At 41.4% G+C, this 25,839-nt stretch overlaps 1 protein-coding gene across 3 annotated transcripts; it reads right to left on the reverse strand.

Annotated features, from left to right (window-relative positions):
* Positions 1-414: 414 nt before the first annotated feature.
* On the reverse strand, positions 415-25,839 carry usp19 (ubiquitin specific peptidase 19). Of its 3 annotated transcripts, XM_020617944.1 has the most exons (27): positions 25,468-25,839; positions 24,143-24,509; positions 19,506-19,634; positions 19,099-19,235; positions 18,322-18,885; positions 17,179-17,548; positions 16,598-16,754; positions 16,429-16,500; positions 15,456-15,571; positions 14,682-14,920; positions 14,257-14,449; positions 13,125-13,258; positions 12,732-12,890; positions 12,273-12,383; positions 12,041-12,151; positions 11,770-11,871; positions 11,550-11,690; positions 11,331-11,449; positions 11,090-11,233; positions 10,246-10,628; positions 10,046-10,156; positions 8,790-9,006; positions 8,372-8,524; positions 8,110-8,276; positions 7,780-7,952; positions 5,035-5,158; positions 1,580-1,602 (listed from the first exon to the last, which is right to left on the reverse strand). In XM_020617944.1, the coding sequence occupies exons 2-27, from the start codon at positions 24,342-24,344 to the stop codon at positions 1,595-1,597; spliced, it is 4,536 nt and encodes a 1,511-aa protein (XP_020473600.1). In that variant the 5' UTR covers positions 24,345-24,509; positions 25,468-25,839; the 3' UTR covers positions 1,580-1,594. The 3 variants fall into 3 exon arrangements, with proteins under 3 accessions (XP_020473599.1, XP_020473598.1, XP_020473600.1); XM_020617943.1 differs by lacking the exon at positions 5,035-5,158 and having other exon boundaries at positions 415-1,605; positions 14,682-14,914; positions 25,468-25,838; XM_020617942.1 differs by lacking the exon at positions 5,035-5,158 and having other exon boundaries at positions 415-1,605; positions 25,468-25,838.

Raw genomic sequence — 25,839 nt, forward strand, 5'->3', positions numbered from 1 at the left:
AAAGGAGACACAGTTACCAAAGAATTTGAAACTGCAGCAATCTTCTTGGAGAAGTGGTGCATTATCTGAGAGAAATGCTGGGGTGCCGATATTTTTGGCCATGACATCAAGTTTTTAACAGCATTGAAGAAGAATGATCGATACATGCAATTAGTTTGGTACCCATACCGAGTTCGGTATGATCTATTTAAGGTTTTCAAATTCTGCATATTACTTTGGAACAATGAATTTTCTAAAATACTACAACCATCAGTTTTTGCATGTAGGCTAATAACAGCCACATTTTAACATAAACCGACTTAAAAACAACTGTCCCAGCTGTATAGGGAGAAAATGGCATATGCATAATAATGTGGCACACTGTATACTTGTATCATATTCACTAGACCTGCAAGAATAAATACACTATGGTCAGCAATTCTCAACTGTTTTATTTATATTAACCATTCATGTGTATCCACAGCAGCATTCTTAGTAATTCCCACTTTATATGCAGTACATTACAAGGAGGGGTGACACTGGACAACTCCCACAGAACAGAAATAATGAAATGTAGCAAAGCTTGAGGGTGAGGGGGGTATTTAACAGAGGCTATAGTCTGAATAAACATGCAGCCATGCACAGCTCAATTTGTACTGAAGCCTTTGCTGATCGCACCCACAGGATTGAATACGCAAGTACCAAAAAAAACATTTAAAAAAAAAGCCATAGATGCCAAATAATAATTAAAAAAAAAACCTCAAATAAAAAAACAAAAGCATCAGCCCTTGGAACCACAGTGGGTTATCAGCCATGTAACATTACATTTTCCTTTACATCAGATGCTACAATTGCAATTTACGTTAAATATCCTGCCACACACACACACACAGGGAAAAAAAACTTGTTACAACCTTTGCTCAAATTTACCAAAATGACCCTAATAAACCAACTACAGATTTAGCCAAAGCTTACAGGTCTGGTCAGGTTACCAGTGAGTTTTTTTTTTTTTTTTTTTTTTAGTTTGAAACCAGACCACAAGGTGCACTGGTGCACGTCAGCCTGGCAGGCACTCCACTGAACTCCTTCACTAGGAACTGCTAACAGGAGCTGAGATTACTGAAGTGTATTAGCTTCTGTTTGAGTGTCATTATATGCACTCAATGAATATGACTATATATACAGCTTAAGTCTTTATGGATAAGCATATTAATGCGAGTACATCAGTGGTGTGTGTGCGTGTGTGTGTGTGTCCAGTTAGAACCGAGTTCAAGTGCATCTGAATGTATCCAATGAGCGAGTGCAGTGGAACTCTCAGATCCACCTCCAAATCCTCTAACATTGCACCATTATGTTGACAACTGTTTCAGATGCCTGTGTAAGCAATGAGCACTGATGTGTCCGTATCTAAGCAGACGCTTCCTCCTGGGACCTCCCTGAATCACCAGCTCTGCTCTGGATTTTCCTCAGGCCTGATCGTGACTAGTCCACCTCCTCCATGTTGCTGTAGGATGGGGCCGGGCACTCTCCAGAGTGGGTAAAAAGGTCAGAGGGAACCTCTGGGGTCAGTGTAGGTGGTCCTTCAGGATCCAGGTCTGTCCCAAATAGTGACTGGCTAGAGGCCTGTAAAATAAACCAGTGTAAACAATAAATCATTCTGGGAGATTTCATGTGTATGGAGAAACTGATGAGAATGTAACATTACATTACTTAAATAACATACATGAGGCCGGTTAACAGGTGGAAATTTTATTTGCCTTATATTATAGAAAGCAGCATCTAGACAGAGGTACCTAGATACATTTATGCAACAAAATTAGGTCAATTATTTTCTTAAATACAGTACTTTGATTGTATCAGCAGCTTCATGATTCAATTTAAATTAGATATGTTACTTCCTCACAAATTACAAGTCATTACTTACATTATTTCATAGCAAACTACACAAAAGCATAGTTTTGAAGTTTTGTCATTTCATTTATAGTCAAACAAAAACCCAACAGCATTTAACATTGTGCTGAAACCCCTAAAATTCAACTTTAAACCCCTAAAATCTAACAGTAAAGGTTTTAGTATCTGTCAAACCCTCTTAATGGCTGTTTGTATTAGTTACCGCAATGTTTTCAAATATTTTCAAACTCATCACAGTAATGGAGGCTGAGCTGGACTGACTCCAACCTTGCATATATCTATGAGTCAAGTGTAGATCTGCTACTCTGACCTAAGCCAAGCATTTAGGGCAGACACAGGTCGCTCTACAGCGGCTTTATACCAGAGGAGAACTGGGATTTCCCTGAGACCCAAACACACTCAATGACTGCAGACTAAAGAAATAAGCCATGGAAAGATTGGAGGGTGGGAAAGTGGAAAACACCAACAACAACAAAAACAAACAAACAAACAAAAAAATAAAAACTATTATTTTTAACAACTTATCACGATGCAAGAAAATCATCCAAATGTTTTGCTGGTCTATGTAATAAATAAGGAACAGAACATCTTTTGGGGATTTCAAATGAAAACTACACCCAATAATAAAGTAACCAATTATTTAAAAAAGACAAAACGTAAATGAAGTTACAGGTGTTGATTCAACTGTACAAATTTTTAAGATTAAGAGCTCCAAAGCTGCCCATACTCAACACCACTGGAGCTTTTGGCTCCAAACAAAATGACATTATTACATTCAGACATGGACAGTAACTCCCAGTTTCTTGGCTGTGAACAGGCTGCATCATCACTGGATTTCTCATTGAAAGATCTTAAAAAAGACAAAGCGACAGGTTATTGTTTACAGTAATTCATCCTGAGAAATCTAAATCCTCACCGGGCTATGGCTTACAAACATGAAAAAACAAATTATGAAAAAAATTCATAAATTAAAATAACTAAACAAAAACAAAAAATAAAACAAAATAAAATAAATTTTAATAAAACTAGATGGTGGCTGGAGAGCAATTTTAAGGTGCAAAATCTGTGTGTTCTATTGAAGGACATGGAAGAGTCAACAGCAATTTGTCACAAAAAAATAGTGGGTTCTCTTTACTTTAGCATATTTAGAACAAGACATTGTGTGTTCATCTATCTTGCATCGGTATTGCAGAAGGCTGAAATCTTGTCTCCATAGAGTGTAGTGCAATAATACAACAGGACAACGGTGGCTTCGTTTGTCACTTGAGAACAAGTTAAGAAGTTTCTTTCTGCACTAGAACAATTGTCTCATAATTCTGAACTCATAAGCACATTGTGCATGAATGAAACACTAACACTAAATCACATCATGACCAAAAATAAATAAGATTCTTTACTAGCTTTTCCAGAGCTGTCGACCACATCTCAATCTTCCTGCTCCTTATGTGAAGATTTGTTTTTGATCATGCTACTGTTTCCATGTCAAGAATGAACCTGATTGACTATATACACCGATCAGCCATAACATTATGATCACTGACGTGAGGTGAATAACATTGATGATCTCATTTCAGTGGCACCTGTCAGTGTGTGAGGTATATTAGGCAGCAAGTCAATAGTCAGTCTTCAAAGTTGATGTTGGAAGCAAGAAAAACAAGTATGCCTAAGGATCTGAGTGACTTTGACAAGGGCCAAACTGTGACAGCTGATGACTGGGTCAGATCATCCCCCAGACTGCAGGTCTTGTTGGGTGTTCCTGGTCTGTAGTGGTTAGTACCAACAGTGTCTAAGGAAGGACAAACTGTGAACTGCCGACAGGGTCATGGACACCCGAGGCTCACAGATGATGAGGTCGACCTACTGTAGATTAAACCTTCGAGTTTCATTCATCCTTTTCAAAAGATCCCATTTAGTTTGAATCATAACCTCTAGAGTCCCTGCGTCCTCATATGAGGACCGCACAGCTTGGGTTTCCAAAGCTCAGGACTCTAGAGGTTAAAATGAGTGAAAGTGAGAAATACTGTACATTGGTCTCTATGAAGAGAAACATTCAGAGGCTATAGTGGTGATATTACATCTAGAGTGGGGAGGCTGTTGAAAGTGTCTGCAAACTGATCTCTAGCTTGTCCTCACGACCACAGTTTTCACTCCTTTTACATATGTTTCTCACTGAATGGCCATCAAATCTGTGCTCTTCCTGACAGTAGAACTGTAAAAGCAAATGGATTGATCGAACATGCACAGTGAGCTGCAAAATTACAGCCAGGGGCAGCTCAGGAGGCAGAGCAGTCATCTTCCAACCGGAAGCCTGGCTGCTTGATTCCTGGTCTCCCCAGTCTACATGTCGAAGTGTCCTTGGGCAAGACACCCAAACCCCAAGTTGTCCTTGGTGGCCAGGCAGCAACTCGGACAGCACCACCATCAGTAAGCTGCGCCATGCAGGACTAATAAAAGAATGATTATTTATTTACACAAGTGCCAACCAACTGCAACACTGACTGCTGTGCACACACTATTAGGCACGTGGTCGTAATGTTATGGCTGATTAATATACAGTAGCTCCACATACAGGAGTGGGTGATTAAGGCTGTCACAGCCGGTCAGTGGAGAATAAAAACTAAAACGCAACATCTGGAAGCTTGAGTGAAAACAATGCACAGAGGCAATGAATTAGCACTCAATATACCAGCACCATGTGGTGACAGAATCACAGGACACCGACTGTTATATTATTTTTACATTCTACATGGGCCCTCGGTGTGTTTTACTGTGTGAAGTAGCTTAAATCATCTGAAGTTACACATGAGATTTAAGTGTTGTAGTATGGAGAAGTGACTAGAAGTGACTTAGTTCTTACTCAAGCAGAGTGTGAAAGTTATTAAACCTTCATCTCCTGTCTAAATTGGACCCCTCCTCATTTAAACAACCTCACATTCATATTTCTGAATGCCCTAGCAAAGGCAAGTCACCAACTAGCTAGTGCTTAGGCCCAGCTGGCTTTGTAAAGAAAAGGGTAGACTAGATTGACAAACAGAGCAAACACTGCGGTCAGTGTGCCTAGAACAAAGTATCGCACGCAGTCCTCGTCAGGATAGTCTGACATCCTCTGCCCACAGTGCCGTTGCAGAGACCCCTCTCTTCTACCTTCGTCTTCCTCGTCTCCGTTCCTCGGCATCTGACGCCTCCACAGCACAGAGCGGAAGAGTCCGCGGGGACCTTCATCGACCCCCTCCTCCTCCTCCAGTTCCCGCCAAATTAGAGAGGCCTGCGATTGGCGGAAACCGGTGTCAGCTTCTGGGAAAAGTCGTGATCTAACAAATACTATGATTATATTTAGATTCATTCAGCTGATCTATCTCTCAGTTTCTGGTCAACTGTGCTGTTACAGGAATCTGATGTACGTTCTCTGCCTAAAAACAACATGAGCGGTCTGCCTTTCAGAAATAAGATGGACAGGTATGGAGAAAATTCACTTTCTTTAGGTGTAAAACAACCGAATAAATCAAAAGTACAAGAAAACGGTGCTCCCCAAGCCCTTTCCCGCAAACCCATGGAAAAAAAAAAAACGTTGTATGAGAAGACGAAATATATAGTTTCACGTTGATGGCTGATGAAGATAACCACTACAGCATAACTATACAAGATAATTAGTTTTTAAGTTCCCTTAGACAATGCTGTGCTTGTGTATTGAGGACCATTCATCTTCCTTTAACCAATAAACACACAGTCACAGTTCATGGTGAGCATCGCAAGGTTGCACCTAACAACCTATAACAACACAGAGCAGCATTTCTGTCAAGACAGGAAGAGCTCGGTTTAATGCGGAATTTAAAGTGTACTTTCTGAGTGGCATAAGCCAGAGTAGGGACTCTGAGGGTGAAAGGAAGCATGCTCTGTCGTTTCAGCAGTGCACCTTACTGAATCTGCTGAACAACTCAATGTCACAAGATGCTAATGGACCTAATTAGGGGTGGAACGGTTTAAGTAAGATATCCGACCGGTTCGCTGGTCACATTTCTGGGCATGTAGGTATTGTTCAGTTCATTTTAAACAGGTTGAGACATTGGCATAAAAAAATCTAAACTTTTTGAGTAAAAAAGCCTCACGTCAATAACCCAACTTACTGTAGATGGCATGGACAAAGTGGTGGGCTCAGTCTGTCTTGAGAATGGCATTTCAGAGCTCTGCGAGTCAAGCGCTCCACAGATTCCACCAAAGCAATGAAAGCTCACTAGTTCCAACCAGAATTCCACCAAAATGGAGGAATACATCAAGCAAACACAATCTGTCATCTGTAACATCAATCCTACTGAATATGCAGCGTGTGTAGTTTTCATTTGCTGTTATTTTACCATGGGTTTGACACATTATACAGCCAGTAACTACCTCCTTGTCCACTATTTGTCATAGTTTTAGACTGTAGTTTTCCCTTTTCAGATGTGTTTGTTGCCTCCTCTGTGTGCTTTTTGTTCACCGAGCACTTCCAATGTGCAAATGAACACACCTGGTGTAGCTACAAACTTCTGTTGAGTCACATTCCATCTTAAGATTTTTTTAAGGGACCACAGGAACCCCCTGCAGGCTGACTGACAGCACTGGACAAAAATTATTTCATGTATGTTCATCAGTTTTTCGTTGTGTTTTTATTACAATGACAAAATTCTTTTACTTAAATTCTGTTGTCACATGCGCACAAAAAGTAAAGTGTTGGATAAAACACCATTACCTTGCTGCCCTGGGTACATATGTACCGAGTGACAGAGTTTTCTCAGGTAGATCTTGTTTTTAGCCTGAGAACGTGAACAAACTCATCATCTTGCAGAAGAACTTAAAATAGAATGAAATGAGCAGTGCTGTTTTGGAACAAAGCACATTTGGGTTATGATGCATTTTGTGTTGATATTAAAGAAGTGTTTATGCTCCTTTTGTTCTTAGCCAGAGTTTTAAGTCAAACATTTTACTTTTTGCCAAATAAATAAGCAGCATGTTGAATTTGGCAGTGCATTCCCCAGGTGGTACCAAAAATACACCGAAGCAAAAACCGTGATATGAACCGAAGCTTGAATTTTGAAAACCGTTCTACCCCTAGATCTAATGGATCTATCCATTTTTAAGCCACAAGAGTGTAGTTATGAAGCGTCTCGAAGCAAGTGAGAGCTCGTGTAATGAGAAGCACCGATTCTCAGAAGCACTTGGCACACTGGCTTCTGTCTTAACATTTGCCGAACACTTTGGAGCTTCTTTTGCAAGACTGGTCAGAGACTACGGGTGTAAAATCAGCTGTCAAGCTAATCCAGGCACATTTACACCAATATTGTTGTTAATGGCATTGATTAATGTGCATGATCCCGTTTTCAGATAAACTCAAACCGAATGACTGGTGAAGTATCTGGAATCATTTCTCTTGGTAGCAGGCACAATCTGACTCTACATTATGCAGAATAAAAACACCAACGACCTCTGTTACAGGATGCATCTGCAAGCAGATTCTCTTATATAAAGTAAATATATATATTTATATATATTGTATACAACAGTGATGCTATAGTTTTAGGATATTTTCCCAAAACACTTCAGCACAAGCTGGACACCTCTGATGCCCAAATTTAGGCCTAGACTACACTGCAACAATTTATACTAGCATTTTTAAACGGGGGTGTTGCTTTTATTACCCAGATAAACTGAATTATAATCACTAGCAATGTGCGAAAAACCAGATGTCAAACTTGATCATCTTCTCACTTAAATGGTTTTGTTACCCAAAACTGCTGCATTTCATCATGAAATGTCCATTTATTGACATAGGCCTTCAGCCTCTTATTGTTGTGGCTCCCTCACCTGACTAGCAGTGGCTCCCGCTGCAGTGGCCCGACCGGCCCCCTCCCAGCCACTAGCAGTGGCTCCTGCAGCAGTGGCCGACTCGGCTCCTACAGGCCTGAGGAAGCGTGGTGGCCTCTCTACAGGGGAGTTTCGGCGCCGGTAGAACAAAACGTAGGCATAGCGTGTCACCACCTGACTCTCCTCCACCATTGTCACAGTGCTGTCATCAAACAGACGCCAGCCTGCAGGAAAGGGAATATGGGGAGAGGTTAAGGAAGGGAACAGAGGTAGGTAACAACATGCTAGAAAAGTACAAGTAAAAAAGGAGAATAAAATGCTTGTGAAGAAGTGCCAACAGATAAATAAATGGGGGGGAAACCTCACTGACTGCACACTCACCAACATCACTGCGCTGACTGTTCTTGTCACTTGGCAGGCGAGCGTAGGCCGTGTAGTGGCCTCCTATCATTCCTCCATAATGGTTGATGACTGCATATAAGTCATAGATGGGGGGTTGTTGCATCTCATCCTTCTGGCCAATACAGAACTTACTCAGATCCAGATTCCTAGACCACAAGATGAAAATAGGGGAACACAGTGGTCAAAGTACTGCATAAGGCTGATTTAGTGGTGGGTATGTACCTTTGTAGTGTGTGTTTACCTGACAGGGAAGTCAACCATGTCGTTGATCTTATCCCTCCAGATGAAGCTCCTGAAGGAGAAGCGCTTGAGCTGGATGATCAGAACGCTGGGCAGACGCCACAGCAACAGTTGCTTGGAGGCCTCACGGTGCTGCTGGCACTTTGGGCAGTACCTTTAAAAACCACATTTTGGGCTCTTACAGTTGGTTCACATAATGCTTCACATTTGAAGGACTGCACTGAAGTAATTTTGGAAAACTAACAAGTTGTTATTATTCAGGTGGAAGTGGAGTCCAAATGCTACTGATCCATTTCAACTGGGGAAAAATGCGCTACATTTTAAATATACTACTTCAAAACCAGAACCTCAGACAGTAAGAAACAAGAATGATAGAGACTGGTAGAAGACAGCTCTCATTACAAAGTGCAGATTCCTACCATGCCTCCTCTGGTGCCAGCACTTCTGGCTTGGTGAAGAGGTTGAGGCACTGCTCCAGGGTGAAGTGTCCTGCTCTAGCTGTCTCACTCAGAGAGCTGGGGTCCTCATCATACTCCAGCTCCTTGGAGCTCACCAGGACGTACTCCTTCAAACGCTCATTGTTCTTCCACACCAACTCCAGTGTCACGTCATCAGGGAGATGCACCAACGTGTCCTCTGCAGTGATGGGAAAAGAGACAAAAAACTGTTAGTGTTGGAATTTTTCTTTAACAGTACACATAGCAAAAACACTTAGTCTCTCCAAAGATGAGAATTTGAAAAAGTCACTACTTTTTGCAGATTAATGCAATAAAATACCACAAAATACATTTGTAAATTATTATAGAGTTACAGTAATTCAACACCTCTCTCAACAAATGACTAATATGGAAAAAGGAAGACTTTTTTTGGAGATCTAAAGCACACATTTCCAGGAGTAACAACCAAGGTGCATACACAGCATGTCCAGACCAATTTTGCTATTTTGATGACACAAAAAAAAGCATATCTGCATCAGGCGGTCGTTTTGAAAGAGTTGGACTTACTCTCTTAATTAACCCATGGGTGTGTTTTGGGCGTAATATGCAATAAACTAATCAAAATGCCATCTGTGGTACCAGCTGGGAATGGAGAAGGAGACAGGAGGAATTTAAATCGTGCAGAGCCACAATTGTTCAACAATTTACCACTTAACTTGACCATTATTGTGACCAAAATTCTGATGCGCAATATAATCAAGCATTCACATGCTTTAAAATATCTTGGTGTAAACGATATTACTTTTAATTCTGAAAAGATTCTACATTTAATCTGTAGCATTTTGGTGCACTGCTGCGAGTCCCTGTATAAGTGTCAAGCAACATGTCTGCGCCTTGTGCACTCGCTTATGCATGCGTTATTACCAACTTGAGCTAGCACCTTTAAAATACCAAAACTGTGGACTCAGACTAGCATTTTGCTGGTCATTGGCGCAACTTCTTATTGCGTTCTCAAGTACTAAGTGCACCAAAAACACACCTACAAAGGCCCCTCATTTACACTGCCAATCCAAGTGTATGTGGTATCTTGACGGGCACAGGCGCTAGGAGGAAAGAATGACACTGCATTGGGTGCAAGATAGGAAATTACACTGACACAGGACTGTACACCTGGTGTTGGGTGAAATATAGGGGCCTAGGAGTCAGACTTTTAGTAGTGAATACAATACTGGTTATACCTCTCTCATCCAACCTCTGTTCCTTGTTGTTTGAGTCCACCAGAGATATGTAGAATTGACTGGCATGACCTGATGTTGATTCACTTGGATGCTGATACCCTGTTATTACAGCTGCAAAAAGGGGGAAGAACAAATATGGTGATGCAAAATGAAAAAAGTGAAAATAACAAACACTGAAGCATCTGATCTTGTCTTATCACCTTCTGGCCGCACTGCCTTCTCACAGGACGTCTCTTTTTCAGCATGAGGGTCCAAAGAGTAGCAGGAAGTTGTAGAGAGTGACTCAGAGAATCCTGAATCTGTAGTCCGTGTGGTGGAGAGTGAGGTCTGGGAGGAGGAAAGAGAATCAGACTCCACAGAGTGGAGGGCTGAGGCCTGAGCACATTCCCCCTTGGATCCAGGAAGCAGAGACTCCTGCTCCAGATCACCTGCTCCTACAGTACCGCTACCACCAGGCTCATCCCCAGACCCAAGACCCTCAGGAGAGCCTGCTGGCATAGGGGGAAGGTCAACACGGCACTGAGGTGTTTCAGGTGATGTCCTGCCTGACTGGAAAGGAGGCTGGAATACATTGACAGAAAACCTGCACACAGGGAGAGAGACAACACCTATATATGCTTATTTATATCCTTTAAATATTACACTACTAGATACACTAGATGAAAATTGCAAGCGATATTGATCACAAGTCATTTATTTTCTGTATGAATCAACTAAAAATGCACAGTGCTGTCTGATTATTACTACAGGTTGTTTTAGTACATAAATTCTTTAGACTAACTTCACAAGTGCTTATTAAAATGATTTTATTTCTTTGTGATTAACCAATGATAACTGAGTGATACGGTGCTCTTAATAAGGCAAACACCATTTAAACCATCTGTGCATATTTTTTCCATGAGCTGACTGCATTCAGTTCGGTATTAATATTAATTAATATTAGTGTGTGTGTATATCACTTTCTGGCACAAAGTTGTGTGTGTGTGTTCCATGGTATAGTTTAAGTGATGATGAGCACCAAGGACAGTAAGTCAGATTGTGTACCTGGAGTAACCTTCTAGTAGCTGGGTGAGGCGGGTGTAGGAGAGTCGAGACTCTGGCACGCTGACCAGGAAGGGCAGACCCACGTTCTCTGTGTTGGGTCGACACAAACCCTTGTGACTGGGCCAGTGGGTCCTCTGACACACTCTGGTTAAAGGAGAACACGAGTTAACACGTTCATAGAAGGGTAGAACAGAATGACACACACCCCAGCTTATTTGTAACTGACTGTAAACCAACTCACTGATTGCAATAGCCCACACGATAGCATCGAGTGCACCGCTTCAGCTTGTCCTCCTCAGACCCTTGAGGCTTCAGGCAGGCAGCACACTTTGAGATGGGGATATTAGGGACCTGGAGTTTCTGAAGGACAACAGAGCAAAGGAATACATTTCAATATCTGTAAACAACAACATACTGAAAATGCTGGAGAAATGGACACTCAGGACCTGACTTCTATTACCTGTTGCACTCTGAGCAATACCACTCTCTCTTTGGCCAGGTCTTTGGACAGCACCTCAAAGCAGAACAACATGTCAGAAGAGGACACCGTGTCCAGGGAGTGGGAAGGCAGGAACATGCGCTGGAAGCGGTTCTTCCCCACCTGAAAGGATTTAAGTCCAACTTCAAATTTAATGTTCAAAATTTCAGCCAGATTATAAAATATTTTTAAAACACCTCACCTCTGTGAGTCTGAGGTTCTCTGGTTTGACCCGCACACTCCTGGAAATGGATTCGAGGACTTCAGCAGCACTGGAGTTTTCCTTGCTCACACTCACCAAAAACTAGACACACATGTACACAAAAGTACAATGAGGAGAAAGAGATGGTCACATCTAAGACATGCTTTTATTTTCTCAAAACAAAGAAACACTTCTCTATTACACAGTTAAATGACACTGCCAGTTGTATGACAGTTTAAGCACAAACTCGACACCAGGTATTTTATCTCACCTTGATAGGTTTTTTATGAGGTTCCTTAGCAAAGTAGAAAACTGAGAGCACCTTCTGTTTCTGGGGCAATGGGACTGGCAGGTAGAGGAAAGGGTCAAAGGTGATCGATACCTGAAGAAGAAAAGAAAAATAAAGATGGTGAAAATAGGCTAGTCATCAAATGTTAATCATAACGGGGGGGATTACTTGAAACAAATTAAAACATTTTTTGAAGAATGTTGTTATGCATTACCTTGGAGCATGTGGGGCAAACAAGCTTAGATTTGAATTGGCCCTGAAAGAGGTCTACTATAAAGGAGTCATTTCTCATCTTGTGCCTCTGCCATGCCTCTTCTGCTACCACCTGCACCAGGAGACAAAACACAGCAGACCAAGCTTTGAGTAGACTGTAGGAAGAACTGCAACTGATGTTTCCCTAAGAATGTCCTCAAAATACTTTCAACTTCACCGTTATCCTGTGTAAAGTTTTAAGGGCAAATGAATAAAACTGAAAACTGTACAATGTGAACTCTAATCAGAGCATTTCCTGGCAAAGACTTCCAAAACACAGTACAGGGTGGGCCACGGAAAAGTAGCACGCCTCCAATACCGCTGCCACGCTCTCGAGTACAGGGGTAACTTTTACGTGGCCCACCCTGTACTTCCAAATATCTTGCAGGCGAGAAAAAAAAAACAAAAAAAAAACCCTTACTTCATCCAATCGTCCATCAGAGTCAACTGTCTCTGTGTAGGGTTTATTCTGGATGCGGTTCAAGTCCTCATGGAGCCCATCCAGCAAGAAAGCCATGAACTCCTGGGCATCATGCTGGGCATAACCTGTAAACTGACTGGCTTTACTGGCCACAATTGCCTGGGAGAATAAAGGCAAAACGTAAAAGGAATGAAATACCTACTGAAAACTGACCGTATTGTCCTTGTTGCTCTGAATGACATGAACAACACTTCCCCTGACAGAAAAGCACATGTTCAATATTTGACCTATGCAGTCGAAGACAGTTTTTATTCTTCCAAAGTAAAACACTCCTTAGCAGCTACAGAAAAGAAAACTTCACATGCAGAAAATCTCAGGGTGCTGCCTGCATACCTTGAGTTTTGAGGGTTGGAAGGCGTGGTGTGTTCCTTTCCAAAGGGCCCTGAGCAGCACTGCAAAGCCAATTGCGAGCCTGCCTCCTGTTCCCAGCGGATTATTGCAGTTGATTTCTGCCTCAAATGCTCGATCTGCAGGGGCACAGTAGTCACTGGGCACTTACAAACAGATAAACAACCAACAACATGTGGGAAAACTCTCATAGATAAAACCAAAATTCCCTTGGAATGACTAAAGTCTTGACACACCATCACTTCAAATATTTAAACAAATCATTTAAAATGTGCAGGCCACAGTGTTTGTTGCAGGATGGCTCCTCCTGGTGATGTTATAGTTAAAATGACTGTAAAAAATATCAATTGTACACTACCCCTCTGTTGTAGTATGTAATGTATGTAATAAATAATTTTATCAGCTAATGTCTCATCCCTAAAATATTAGGTTTCTATCTAACATGATAAACACATCAAGCCAAAAACTAGGTGACCTAGATTTTGCTGCAGTTATTTCAATGCTTTAAGTGGCTCCCTGATGGACTAGTGGCTAAGATTCAGCGCTCTCGGCACTGTGCCCCGGGTTCGATTCAGGGTTGTGTCAGGAAAGGCATCTGGTGTAAAAATGTGCCAGACTTCACCATGCAAGTCATCAGTGTGACGATTCGCTGTGTCGACAGCCCTCGAGGCTACGTAGGGAGGGCTAGAGGGCGCAACGTGAATTATTCATTTCAATGCTTTAACTGCTTAAACTGCAGAAACTGTATTTGGTTTATAAAGATAAAACCTGAAGAAATTACTGAGTCCTCATTAAACTTGCCCTTGTGGGCCATCTGGAACAATTGTTGTTTCCATGTTAACAGTCCCCAGGACTCTGTGCAGCAGTCAGGGCTAATGTGACAATAATTATCACAGCAGTATCTATGTGCCAAAACACTCATAAAGCGCAGCCCATTATATCTCTGAGCAACATTACAGGGTGCTGTCTTAGGCAGTAGTATAAAGTTAAAATCAACTGTGCATTTAGTCAACATTAGGAGCTGAAACTATTTTAACAGAATGGCAAGACAATATACAAATACTACTTTGTTTTTTCCTCTTCACAGCTAAACAATGTACTCAAATGCCCAATTTACCATGGAAGTAATCCCTGAGCTCTCTGGTGTTGGACAAGGATTGGATAACACTGTTCATAAAGCAGGTGTTGCCAAGGTTGACCAACCCAGTAAAACCAGGCAGGCACACCTTCTTCTCCTCCTCTTCCTCATGACGTTCATTGCTGGCAGGTGCTGCATGGGTCATGGGTTGCACCATGCATGTGGGCTTAGGCTGAGACAGGAAACATACAGACAAACAAACCAATTCCATTAATCAGACCGATGTGATTTTCATCTTCGCTCCCGTCTACGAGCTGCTGGACTATACTGCAATATAGAATATTTTTATTAGTTTGGTTCACAACTGTCTTAACACCAAGCTTCTATTCTTAGATAGCACTAAACAATAATGTGCAACTTAGCCTCATTTCTTCAGTTTCTATGGTGTTTTTTTTTTCACTCACTGTGGCAACAGTGGGCTCTGGTTTGGTAATAGCAACATGCTCAGAGACGGTCCGAGGAGCCACAGTACCCAGACCACCATCCTCCACTCTGGGTGAGGCCTTAGAGGCCTTGGGTTTCTCCTCCCCAACCCTCGGAGGCTCCTCCTTGGCTGGGAGATTGTGTTGACTGCTGCCTGGTTGGCTTTTCTCCATGCAGGCAGGGCTAGAGGGCACAGCGACTTTAGCGCCCCCCACTGCACCTTAAACAGAGGAGAATGGAGCTTGTGGTTAGAAGATAAAGGTCAACATGAAGTTAACTAGACAGTACTGGACCTGGCTATTAATAGTCTGCTGTATTAGGGAACCATTACATTCATAAAATTTGAGAGATTTATACTCATTATGGCAGTGCTGACAAATCAAAACATTTTTGCACTTTAAACAAAATACTAATTCCCATATTTTGCTTTGTTATCATAATCTCTTGGTAATGCTTTATTTTCTAGGTTAGTCATTTCCATACATTTTCCTCTGACGTTTCCTGGATAGAGGTATTTGGTACCACTTAGAGTAAATAGGAATTTCCTTGACAGAAAAGCACCCTTCAAACAAGTACTGTATTCATTCAGCATTTAGTTATTAGTAGCCATGTGATCCTTGCGCATGCAGGCTCATGCTTTTGACTGACTGTGTGACAAAGATGCAGCACATTGGCACTACATTATTTCACCACACATTAAAACATCAAAAATTTACATCTTCACATAGTTAACAAATAGAAGCCTGGCAGCAGACCGTGTGTGGAAGGGGCCTCCAGACCCCCCCAGCGCTGGCTGTGTCTCTTCTTCAGGGTGATGTCCAGGCGGGAAGGGGTGAAGGAGTAGCTGCACTGCTCAGGCTGGATCAGATTCCTAGTGCACGGGAAGAGAAATGTGCACAGGTATAGTTAAAAGACAGGATTGCGCTAACGCTTCCACTCACCACCAATCTGTGATCAGTGTTTTTACCTACTAAACGTTTAAGGTTTGGATTTTATTATTTTAACACAATGTTTTAAAAACACTTAAAACATTTCAATTATGGCACAAAGGAATATGACATGTACTGTGGGAATGATCAGACTCAAATCTCTTTAAAATTTAGATTTTGTCAGGATTTACTTTGGAAAAGCAAACAATGCTTAATCAATGTCCTGATAGCAAATATGAAACAAGTCTCCAATAGTGAATTGTCATCAAAGGTTTTTAAGCCATCAGGCAGCATCTTATGTATTTCATGTAGGGGTGTGACGAGATGTCATGCCACGAGATCTCGTGATATTAAAAAGTGATGACATTTTTCACTGAGTCAAAAGCTGTATCGCAATAACAGTACATAACACAAGTAGAGCAGAATGTGAAGGCAAAGTGAAGTATGTTCACATTAACGCAACTCCTTGCTGTGTTTTAATGCAAGATGGCTGCACTGGTCGGGAGGTGAGGGGTTGCAGGGGGAGTGTTGTAGGCATGTACAATACAGCCACGTTGTTGAGTTGATTTGAGTGGCTTGTTCACATTTCCATTGTGTTTTGGTTAGCCATGCTGCTAACGTAGCCTACTTTACCTTAGCACCAATTCTACCGCCAGTGTGTCGGCACTGATAGATAAAAAACAGCTTAACATCCAGTACTAATAAAAATGCACGGCATGTCATTATGGTGTGTTAACAGTGGGCCAAATTTGGCCCACTATTTAAATCAATGACTCACAACAGTGACTGTAATGGTTACCTGAGTTTGACTTGCCACTTGAAGACTGTATTTGGTCCACAGTCTGAATGAAGCCGCAGAAAGTTGGCATCGCTGAGAAATAATGACACAGAAAGACCTCTTATCATTCACTTTTGCTGTGTTCAGACATAAAACCATGCTATATTTGTAGCTTATCCACATGCACTACCTTGTCTGGAAAATGAGGGTGAAGTCTTGTTCCCTGAAGATGACCCTGGCTGTGTCCCTGCAGATCCCCTTCATGTAAACATTAACCACCATCAGGTCCGTCCCCTTCTCATAAGAATCATTCTTCACAAACTGAAGGTTAACCATCGGCTCTGAGGCTGTGGAAAGTTGTAACAGGGATCAACAAACTCGTATTTAACTGATGAAGTCTGAGCTGACAAACTATTTTGAGTACAAGTAACCTAACTGTGTATATACTTACTGGGTTATTTCTTCATCCATCTACATTAAATGTATACAGATTGACTGGGTGCCAATCTGGGAGTACAATGATTTTTACCAAAACTAAATGGAAAACAAAGATATGTGCATTTGGATTGTCATGTATGGAAAAGATAATCCTTCTTAGATCAAAACCGGGGTCAAAAGTTTGGAAGGTGTTGAATAATGTTCACTAATTGTTTGCTATGGAAAGGTATTTAAAGTTATTTTAGCACAGACACACCCAGCAGCTGGTGTACAATCAACAATAACAATTCAACACAAAAACGAAACTCAAGGCCTTCTGTATTCTCAACTGACCTTCTTGTTGCTTCATTTCCAGGGCAGGCTCCTCCTTTGACTGGTCCCGCTTCTCCTCTTCATCACAGGTACCCTGCCTCTGGGCTGGTATAGGTGATAGGCCTGGAACTGGTAGTGGTACCGCTTCTCTTAAACCAAGCTGCTGGTGGATTAGAGTATCCAGCTCCAATTCCTGCTCAGCAGGTTTTTTCTCTGGCTCAGAGTCTGTTCTATCTCCTAGCATTTCAGGAGAAGCAGAGTCCACTTCACTGTTGAAGCTGAAATCTTTGAGGCAGTCATTGGTGCTGATGGGAGCTGCTAGCTGGCTTTCACTGCTATGTGTTGCTGTTGCTCCAGACATGTCTGAAGACTGATTTTGCTTCTCTGCCACCTAAATAACAAATAGAAAATAAGAATTGTGACTCTCTCTGTAGTAGGGGTAGTGGAGAATATCTAGAAGCACTGGTGTGAGAGGTTAACTTTGGCAGGGTTTCCACACCTCCTTTTCTCCCTCTCATCACTGCAGTTATTTAAAAAAAAGTAAGCTTAGAACTTGATTCCAACTCACACCAAGGCCATGTACAGTACATGATCAGTTCTTTGGTGAGAGCTGAAACATCTGCTTAACACCTGATGCGCTTAAGACACCTCACTACACTACACAGTTATCCTCTTGTTTGGTTCACTCATCTTCATCAGGCAAGCTGTTGTGTGAACAAACTGCAAGATGGGCAACAGGTTCACAACCAGCACAGACAGTCTGTAGGTGGGGTGTTTACTGTTTTATTAAGCATTACTACAAACAGCACAAGACAGAAACCACACAGGCTTGACTGTGTTATTGGCCAGTGGTGGAAAGTAACCAGTTTACTAAAGCACTGTACTTAAAGGTGCATTAACTAAGATTTTACACATTATCAAATGGGACAGGATGTAGTGTCATCCGTCCGTCTGTTGTGATTTCTTTCTATAAATTTACTGCAACATGACATGGCTAACATTCAGACACTAATATTAAGTGTTCATCTATATTACTGAAACAACTAATAAGCAAACACTTATCACATTTTGACTGCAAAATTTTACATCCATAATAATAATTCTGGATGAAAGCAACCCAGTTGGGGTGTTCTACTGAGGAAACAAGGTCACAGCTTTTCTCACCTGAGCTTTGTTGGTATGGCCGACAGCGACAGCAACAGCAACTCCAGGTTTCTGTTCCTGACCACTGCCTAGTCTCTGTGCTCTGTTGTCTCCATCCTTGCTTTGTGTTTGTGGGCTCCGACCAGCGGGGAGGTTTGTTAGTGGTGCTTTACTATGAGACCTGACAGAGTGCATATCTTGGGCAGCTGCTGACATTGCCTCCTTGGTGGTCTTGGGCAGTTGCATGATTGTGCATTCCTGAGGCTGCAGTTCACCTCTCCTGATGGCAGCAGGCTTGCTGGCGGTGGCTGGGCCATCTCCAGCTCCACATTTAACCCCTACAGAGTCAGCAGTGGCCTTGTCACATGCTGGTTTATTTTTCAGACAGCGCTTAACACCCCGCTCAGTTTTAACAGTGCGTCTAGACTCGCTGTGTGTCGGTGAGAATGAAGGCTGGGGCTGGAGCTGTGGCTGTGGAGAAGGTACTCTGGGTTTCTCTGATGACTCTAAGGCAACAGGTTTCATATCTTGCTCCTTGCCATTTCTGGTCTCTGTGGACGCTGCCTCCTTCTCCTTTTTGTTTGACTGAAGCACAGCAGACAGAAGCACAACCATTTTATCATTACCCTCAGGCAGACTGAGCTGACCCTGTTATGACATTAAATTTCCAATCTAAAATGATACACTTTCATGAAATGATAAAAATAATAAAACCACATCTATTAGTGAGGATAAAAATAAGACAAGGTGCTCATGTAAGGACAAACAGAAAAATTCACATCACTTTACATGACTCACCTTAAGCGAAGGCCAGTTGTGAAAGGGAATCTTCTTGTGCATGATGACATGTAGGAAACCTCCTTTTTCTTTATACTGGACTCTGCTACATGAGGCCTCAATTTCCTCCTGCAGCTGGCAGCTCCACTGCTGTCCATCTGAAAGATGAGAACCATGCATATACATTAATTAGAGCAAGACTGGATTCATGTATTCAGTGTAAATGAAAAGACTGCAGCAAGATATGAATAGACAAGGATTTTAACATATATATAATTATGATTAAATAAAAACTCAAAGGCCTAAACCCAAATGCACAACTGTTTCTGGTCTGCTTTTTTGTTTATTTTAATAACATGCAACCTCCTTATGTTCATTTATGCTCCGCTCTTATAGATTCTGTTTATATTTGCTTTACTAGGACTTACCTGGGAAACCCACATGGCAGTGTGTATCAGTGAAGGTTATGCTGATGTCCTCTATCCTCTGTACTCCTTCCCCACAGCGCAGTCTGACAGTCACTTCATTTAAATTCTGCTTCCAGTCCACAAACACATCTGAGAAGAAAAAAAAAAACAAACTTGTGAATCTTTACTCTCCCTTTTCACTATGATTATTAGACACACACACACACACACACACACACACACACACACACACACTAGAGAAGCTGAGCATGCAAGTCAGCTTTACTTTTGTTGCCACTTATCTTAAAATATCCCCATACTGCTGACATTTTTCAGCCGCCTAACAACCAGCTCAGCCAGCGTGAGGTTATTGTAATGCTGTCATTAATTGGTATCAGTGGGACAACTTTTATGAGTACAAACAGAGTACTAGAGGGTGGTATCGGACGCAATACTGGCATTAGCATTGGATCATTCCTAACAAATATGGAAGCAGAGAGTGAAAGAAAGCATAAGTAACGCTCATAGTGAATGTTGAGAAAGTAGTAAAAACATTGAAAAGCACCTGCCCACAAATTCACAAACAGTAACACTGCACTCATATCCTCAAGTGGGTTGGTCCAGAGCACTCAGGCACAAACTGAAGCAGACACTACAGTGAACTCAGTAATCATAGAAAGGACATCTAAAATTATCCACACCACACAAGTTGTATGTCAAGCAGACGCACGCATGAAAGCAAATATTTTAGAAAACATGCTTCTAAGCCAGATGCACAGGTACATTTAAGAAATGGAAACTCAACAAATATCCCAACATGAAAAACAATAACATGTACCATTTTTCATAGTGACCTCAAAGTTGTGGCGGTGATCGAAAATAAAATATCATCCCAAAAAGAAGCAACACTAGTTACAGATTCCCTGCTGGCAAAGAAGTCGTGCATGAATCATGCATAAACACTTGTACTGCGATTTAGTCTTCAACAACAACTGGAGAACCTCAGTCTTCCCACTGTCACTTCTTCACCCTCTCTCTCTCTCTCCCACTCCCTCTCTCTAACGTAATTGCTTTACAAAGGACACAAGCAACACCCACTCCCTTCCAGCTGGGGACAGTTTTATCCCCAGAGAAGACGCACCACAGGTACTTTAATGACTGGGTACTGAGGGGAAAGAAGGAGAGAGAGAGAGAGCGAGAGAGAGGGTGTTCTTGTGACCTTGACCAACCCAAGCTTCCTAGACTGGGCTGACTGTCTCAGATGGAATTACAGGACTTTAGTATGACAGAGACAACCAGCAACACATGTGCAGCCCTCTAGTTGGCGACCACAGCAACATTAAAACAGAACTAACATGATGCACTCAAACAAAGCAAAGTACCGGTAAACTAAGGTTTATCCACTGAGACGACTGAAAAATTTAAACATTCTAATCTCATCATATATTGAGGATATACAGCAACACAGTACAGAAAACAAACTACAAACCCAGGAGAAGGGAGTATCTGCCATATGTTACACTGATCCAATATCAAGTATCCATACTGGAGCTATTTCTGGTTAATTACCAAATGCTGTATCAGACCTGTGTTGTCTTCAACACAAGATCTATTAATAAAGCTGTACTTCAACTTCTGATCTAAATAAATTAAACACTCTTGGGGAAAAAGTGCAAGGAATTTTTTTTTTTTTTTTTTAACATGTAGTCATGCATACACAAAAAACATGTTTTCCACACACAAATATGAAGTGCCATATAGTGCAGGGAGGTATGATTAACTTCAAGCTGCATTTACTTTTGGCAATTTTCCACCATTACTTTCCACTAAATAAATACCTCATACCTAAAGGAGTGGTGAGTCAGCCACAACATAGCTCTGCTGTTAACCACTAAGTCATTTTCACACCGTGTTTAACCAGGACAACCTAGGCTTTATGAAATGTGTATAAGTAGGACTTATTTTAACCAACACTTAACAATGTTGGGCTAAATGAATGATGTACCCGTTTCACATTGGCCCGATGACATCTGAGCTGACGATAAAACCAGTTCTTTGAAAACAAAAATTATTTCTATTTTGTATTGTTTACTTGCATCTTCACTTTCTTTAGACATTTATGAAATGGTGTAACTCAATGGCTTATGGGGCATGAAATATGCCTTGCATCAGCATTTCTTCCTCCAGGGATGAACTAGTGTCAGGCAAAATCATCACTCGAAGCAACCCACTTGTAGATTTGAGTGATTTTGGCATTTGCATTGCTATCTTAAAACTGCAGTGATCCCTGTGCAGGACAAATGAATAGTGATGATGTAAAGTTATTTTCCATTTGAATGCCTACAGGGATTACCAAGCATTTTTTTCCTACTGGGGAACAAACGTAGGAGTAAACAGGAATGGATACAGATGTAAAGGCACATATCTAATTGCAATCTAATCCTTGTGTAAGGGTTATGCAGAATATTTTAATACCATTAAATATACTTCAAGGTCACAAAAGACAACTTACAGTTCCCTCCTTTTTAAACTCAAAAGGATTTGACCTTTATCAGGCTTTATCTCTACAAATCTACTAGATGTTGGAACCAAGAACAACTAACAGTCTTACGGTCGTGTGTGTGTGTGTGTGTGTGTGTGTGTGTGTGTGTGTGTGTAGAAACACTCCTACAGTACAGTGCACATTCAGATACAATCACTTCAGTGAAAGCCATGAAACTGCATACAGAAATGCTCTTATTCATAACCACACATAAGTATAAAATTCAGACAGAAAGAAATATTTTCAATGAGACACACACTCCAAAATAAATGTAAAGTATAATATGTATAAAACAAGGTGGCCAGCTCAAAACAAAAAAAATAAAAAAGCTTTCAGGCAGCAGAGTGAACTACACCAAAGAGATGAAAGTAACAAAGGTGAAACACTGCAACAAACACAAAGTGCTGCCTTTTCATTCAGAATGGTGAAGACACACAATCATTAGAGTAAAATGAGAATTTTTAGAGCAACTGAAGTGAAAGTATTTAAGTGACTGAAGGTGTCATGTAAAATAAATGTTTACAGCTCAAAATATACAGAAACTGGTGTGTCAATGTGTAAAACAATAAAGTGAAATAATTAAGCCATTACCAGAGTAAGGGGCATATTATTTTTCATTGCACTACTAACCAATTAATGAATTAATGATTTCAGTTCCATCTCAGTAACATCCATCATAGTTGACATCTACATCAGCCACCAGATGTGACATCAATGTCACTTTTTATATTCTTGACTGACAAGCCATTTGTTTGGAGCCCAACAATGATGAGAATAAATGTCAGCGACACATGACCTAAATCTCCCTCCGTAACGTATACACAAAGCTAATGTGACAATGGCTTATTTACTATGCAAATATGACACTAAGTAAATCTTGTTGGTCTGCAAGCAGCTAACTAGTACTAGCGGCTTGCTGTTTAATAACATAACTGAATTGTGAAAAAGCTAAAACATGTCCTCAGGAGGTTTCTTGTAAACAAACAAAAGTTATGTTTACATTCATTGTGTATTCTTGACAGCAAATGTGGTAAATCCATGGTGAACATATCACCTATGTTTGTGCTGTCAATCAGCAGAATAGCATGACATTGGCAGCAGGATGTGAAGTGCCCTGCCTATGTGCTTGTTACAAACAAAACATGGCTACAGCTGTAGTCCTCTTTTGACCACTTTAAAGGTATACAAGGACAGACATATGCATGGCAATGCACCCATTTCACACTAACCCACTGCCTGACAGCTGGCGGCAATAAAACACAGAACTGTAGCAATGCACCAACAAAATGGCAACATGGACGCAAACAACGTAGAATTTTAAATGCCCAAAAGCTGGCTAGGTAAATCTGTTATATGAAAGACCCTCAAGGATATGCACAATATACACTGCCTAACCACTTTATTAGGTACACCTGCACAATTATTTGCAACTCAATGTAACACTTCTGCCTGGGGATGACAGCAGTCGTATCCCAACCGGAAGGTTGAGGGTTCAAATCTCAATGCCTGCAGTCCACATGTCGAAGTGTCCTTGGGCAAGACACTGAACGGCGGCCCAGGGCCCTCAGCTCCAAACTAAATTTCATTGTATGTGTCACAATGTTACAATAAAATAAAGCTCCTTCTTCTTCTTCTTCTTCCTAACATCTGTGTTTATGAAGCTCAAAATGTTCCTACAGTTGTACAGGTGTGACTATTAAAGTGGCCAAAGCAGTGTGTTTTGCTGAGAATCTGTGAATATAAAGATAACTTTGTCTACAAGACAGCATCACAGGATAATTTTAAGATAATGATGGGTTTCTATGTAGTTGTTGGACATTTCAGATGCTGCTTAGAATAACAGTGTCCAGTAAAATATGCAGCCAACACAGGTGTGCTACATTTGTCAAATATAATACAATATAAAACAAGTGGAAATGCCTGATTACTATTTGTATACAATATATTTAGTTCAGAGTACACAACAATATTTATTTAGCAGTTTGGCTACAATGTGTTGTTTCAACTTCATTTTTTTTTTATATACAATTTTAAGATTACAAATAATCTGCAAATTGGTCTATGACAAATTGACTAGCTATAACATTGGTTGCACAACACATTTTGCCTTATTTACCTTTTTTGACTTCTGCAATGACCCCTTCTACTGGTGCAACTGCTGCCCTCTTGGCCTCTCTGCTCTCCTGGTTGGCCCTGTCCTTCTGCTTCTTCTTGCTGGTACTGGAGGACAGTTCTGAGTTAATGTCCCTACTGCTGCCTCGTCTCTGCTGTGCCCCTCCACGGCGACCCACTGTGTCACTACCACCGCTGCTGGCCATCTTCAGGCACTTGGCACTAACAGGCCGCCCGTCGCTGGAATCACTACCACTGCTGGGGTCTGGATCTGAGGTGTGCCTCTTCCTGCCTGGCCCAGCTATCTTGGCGATGATACTGGTCTGAACTCCCCCAGAACAGAATCAGAAAGGCTAGCAAGGGATGGGGACCTAAGGCAGAGTGTAGAGAGACATATAAGGGGCGGTTTCAAATATTATCAATGCTGAGCACGGTATGTATATTATGGCTTACAAAAGGAAACATATCACTGCACATAACGTTAATCGAACTAGACCAATGTTGTGCCTTGCCTAGTTTCCCTAGCATAGCAACGGCGAATTGCTAGCTTGCAAAGTCAAGTGACAAAGGACAACAATTTAGAATCAGGCATTTTATTCGGCGTTCAGTACAGCGCATTCACTAAAAACAGGAGTGAAGTTCATTAAGCTAGCTAGGAAACTAACGATACAGCTACCCGTCCCCCGAGTTGTTAGCTTGGTAATGGTTAGCTAGTTAGCCAGCCGACAGCAGAGGTTCGTTTATTTTAAGGCACATGTCTTTTGGGCTGTCATGTGCCAGTAGATATAGAGTAGTTACATATATCTACCAAGATGGCGTTATTTTCACTGGATTCTGTTTTATCACGCCCATTATTGTAACCAATAACATTAAAACATTACTTATGTACCTCACGTTAACGCTAGTTCACACTGGGGAGTGTAGGAAATAATGTTGCAAGTCGTGGACGATACATTACATTATAACTTACACAATCCAATTCAACTGTCTTGGCACCAACGTTAATTTATTGAAATAACGTTAACCAACTACATTATAATTAGTCGGATTATATCTAATGGCTTCACTATACGATCGCAACCCATAGCTCTATGTCCTATCCGTGTCTTCACCCAGAGCAAAGGACAGGTAATAAAATCAAACGTCCCTAGTCTACGAACACCTAATGTCATTAGCCACAACAGGCTAATGCTACCTGGCAAGAAACTGGTTAGTGTAGCAAACGTAAACTATTTTACACAAACACCACAACAGGACATCTCATGACACCCGGAGCCTGTGTGTTATTAAAAAGCCATATTGATAACGATATTAAAACGGGGAGCTTACGTGGCTTCAGTATAAAGACAATTCCGTTCCTGAAAAACAATAGTCGGTTATTCCTTCTCCTCCCGGCTGCTAAGCTCCTTTACGGCCACGGGCCACTGTGCTGCTGCCAGTACTAGAAACCCCGTAGTTCACGGTGTTTCTGGAATATTCCTTCCTTTATCCGGGACCCATTTCTGGAAACTATGAACTACTTATATCAGTCAAAGGCAAGCCAACGACCGAAAGGCTGTTCAGCTTGGTGCTGCCATTCGGCTACTGCGGGGTTGACTCCTACTTTGTTTGGAATAAAACCCACCGTCGCCCGGCCAAACCTGAAACAAGTACGCGCATGAGCCACTTCCTGGCTGGCGCATTCACGTGATCTGTAGCTCT

The sequence above is a fragment of the Monopterus albus genome, unplaced genomic scaffold (assembly GCF_001952655.1).
Source record: "Monopterus albus unplaced genomic scaffold, M_albus_1.0 scaffold197.1, whole genome shotgun sequence".
NCBI lineage: Eukaryota > Metazoa > Chordata > Actinopteri > Synbranchiformes > Synbranchidae > Monopterus > Monopterus albus.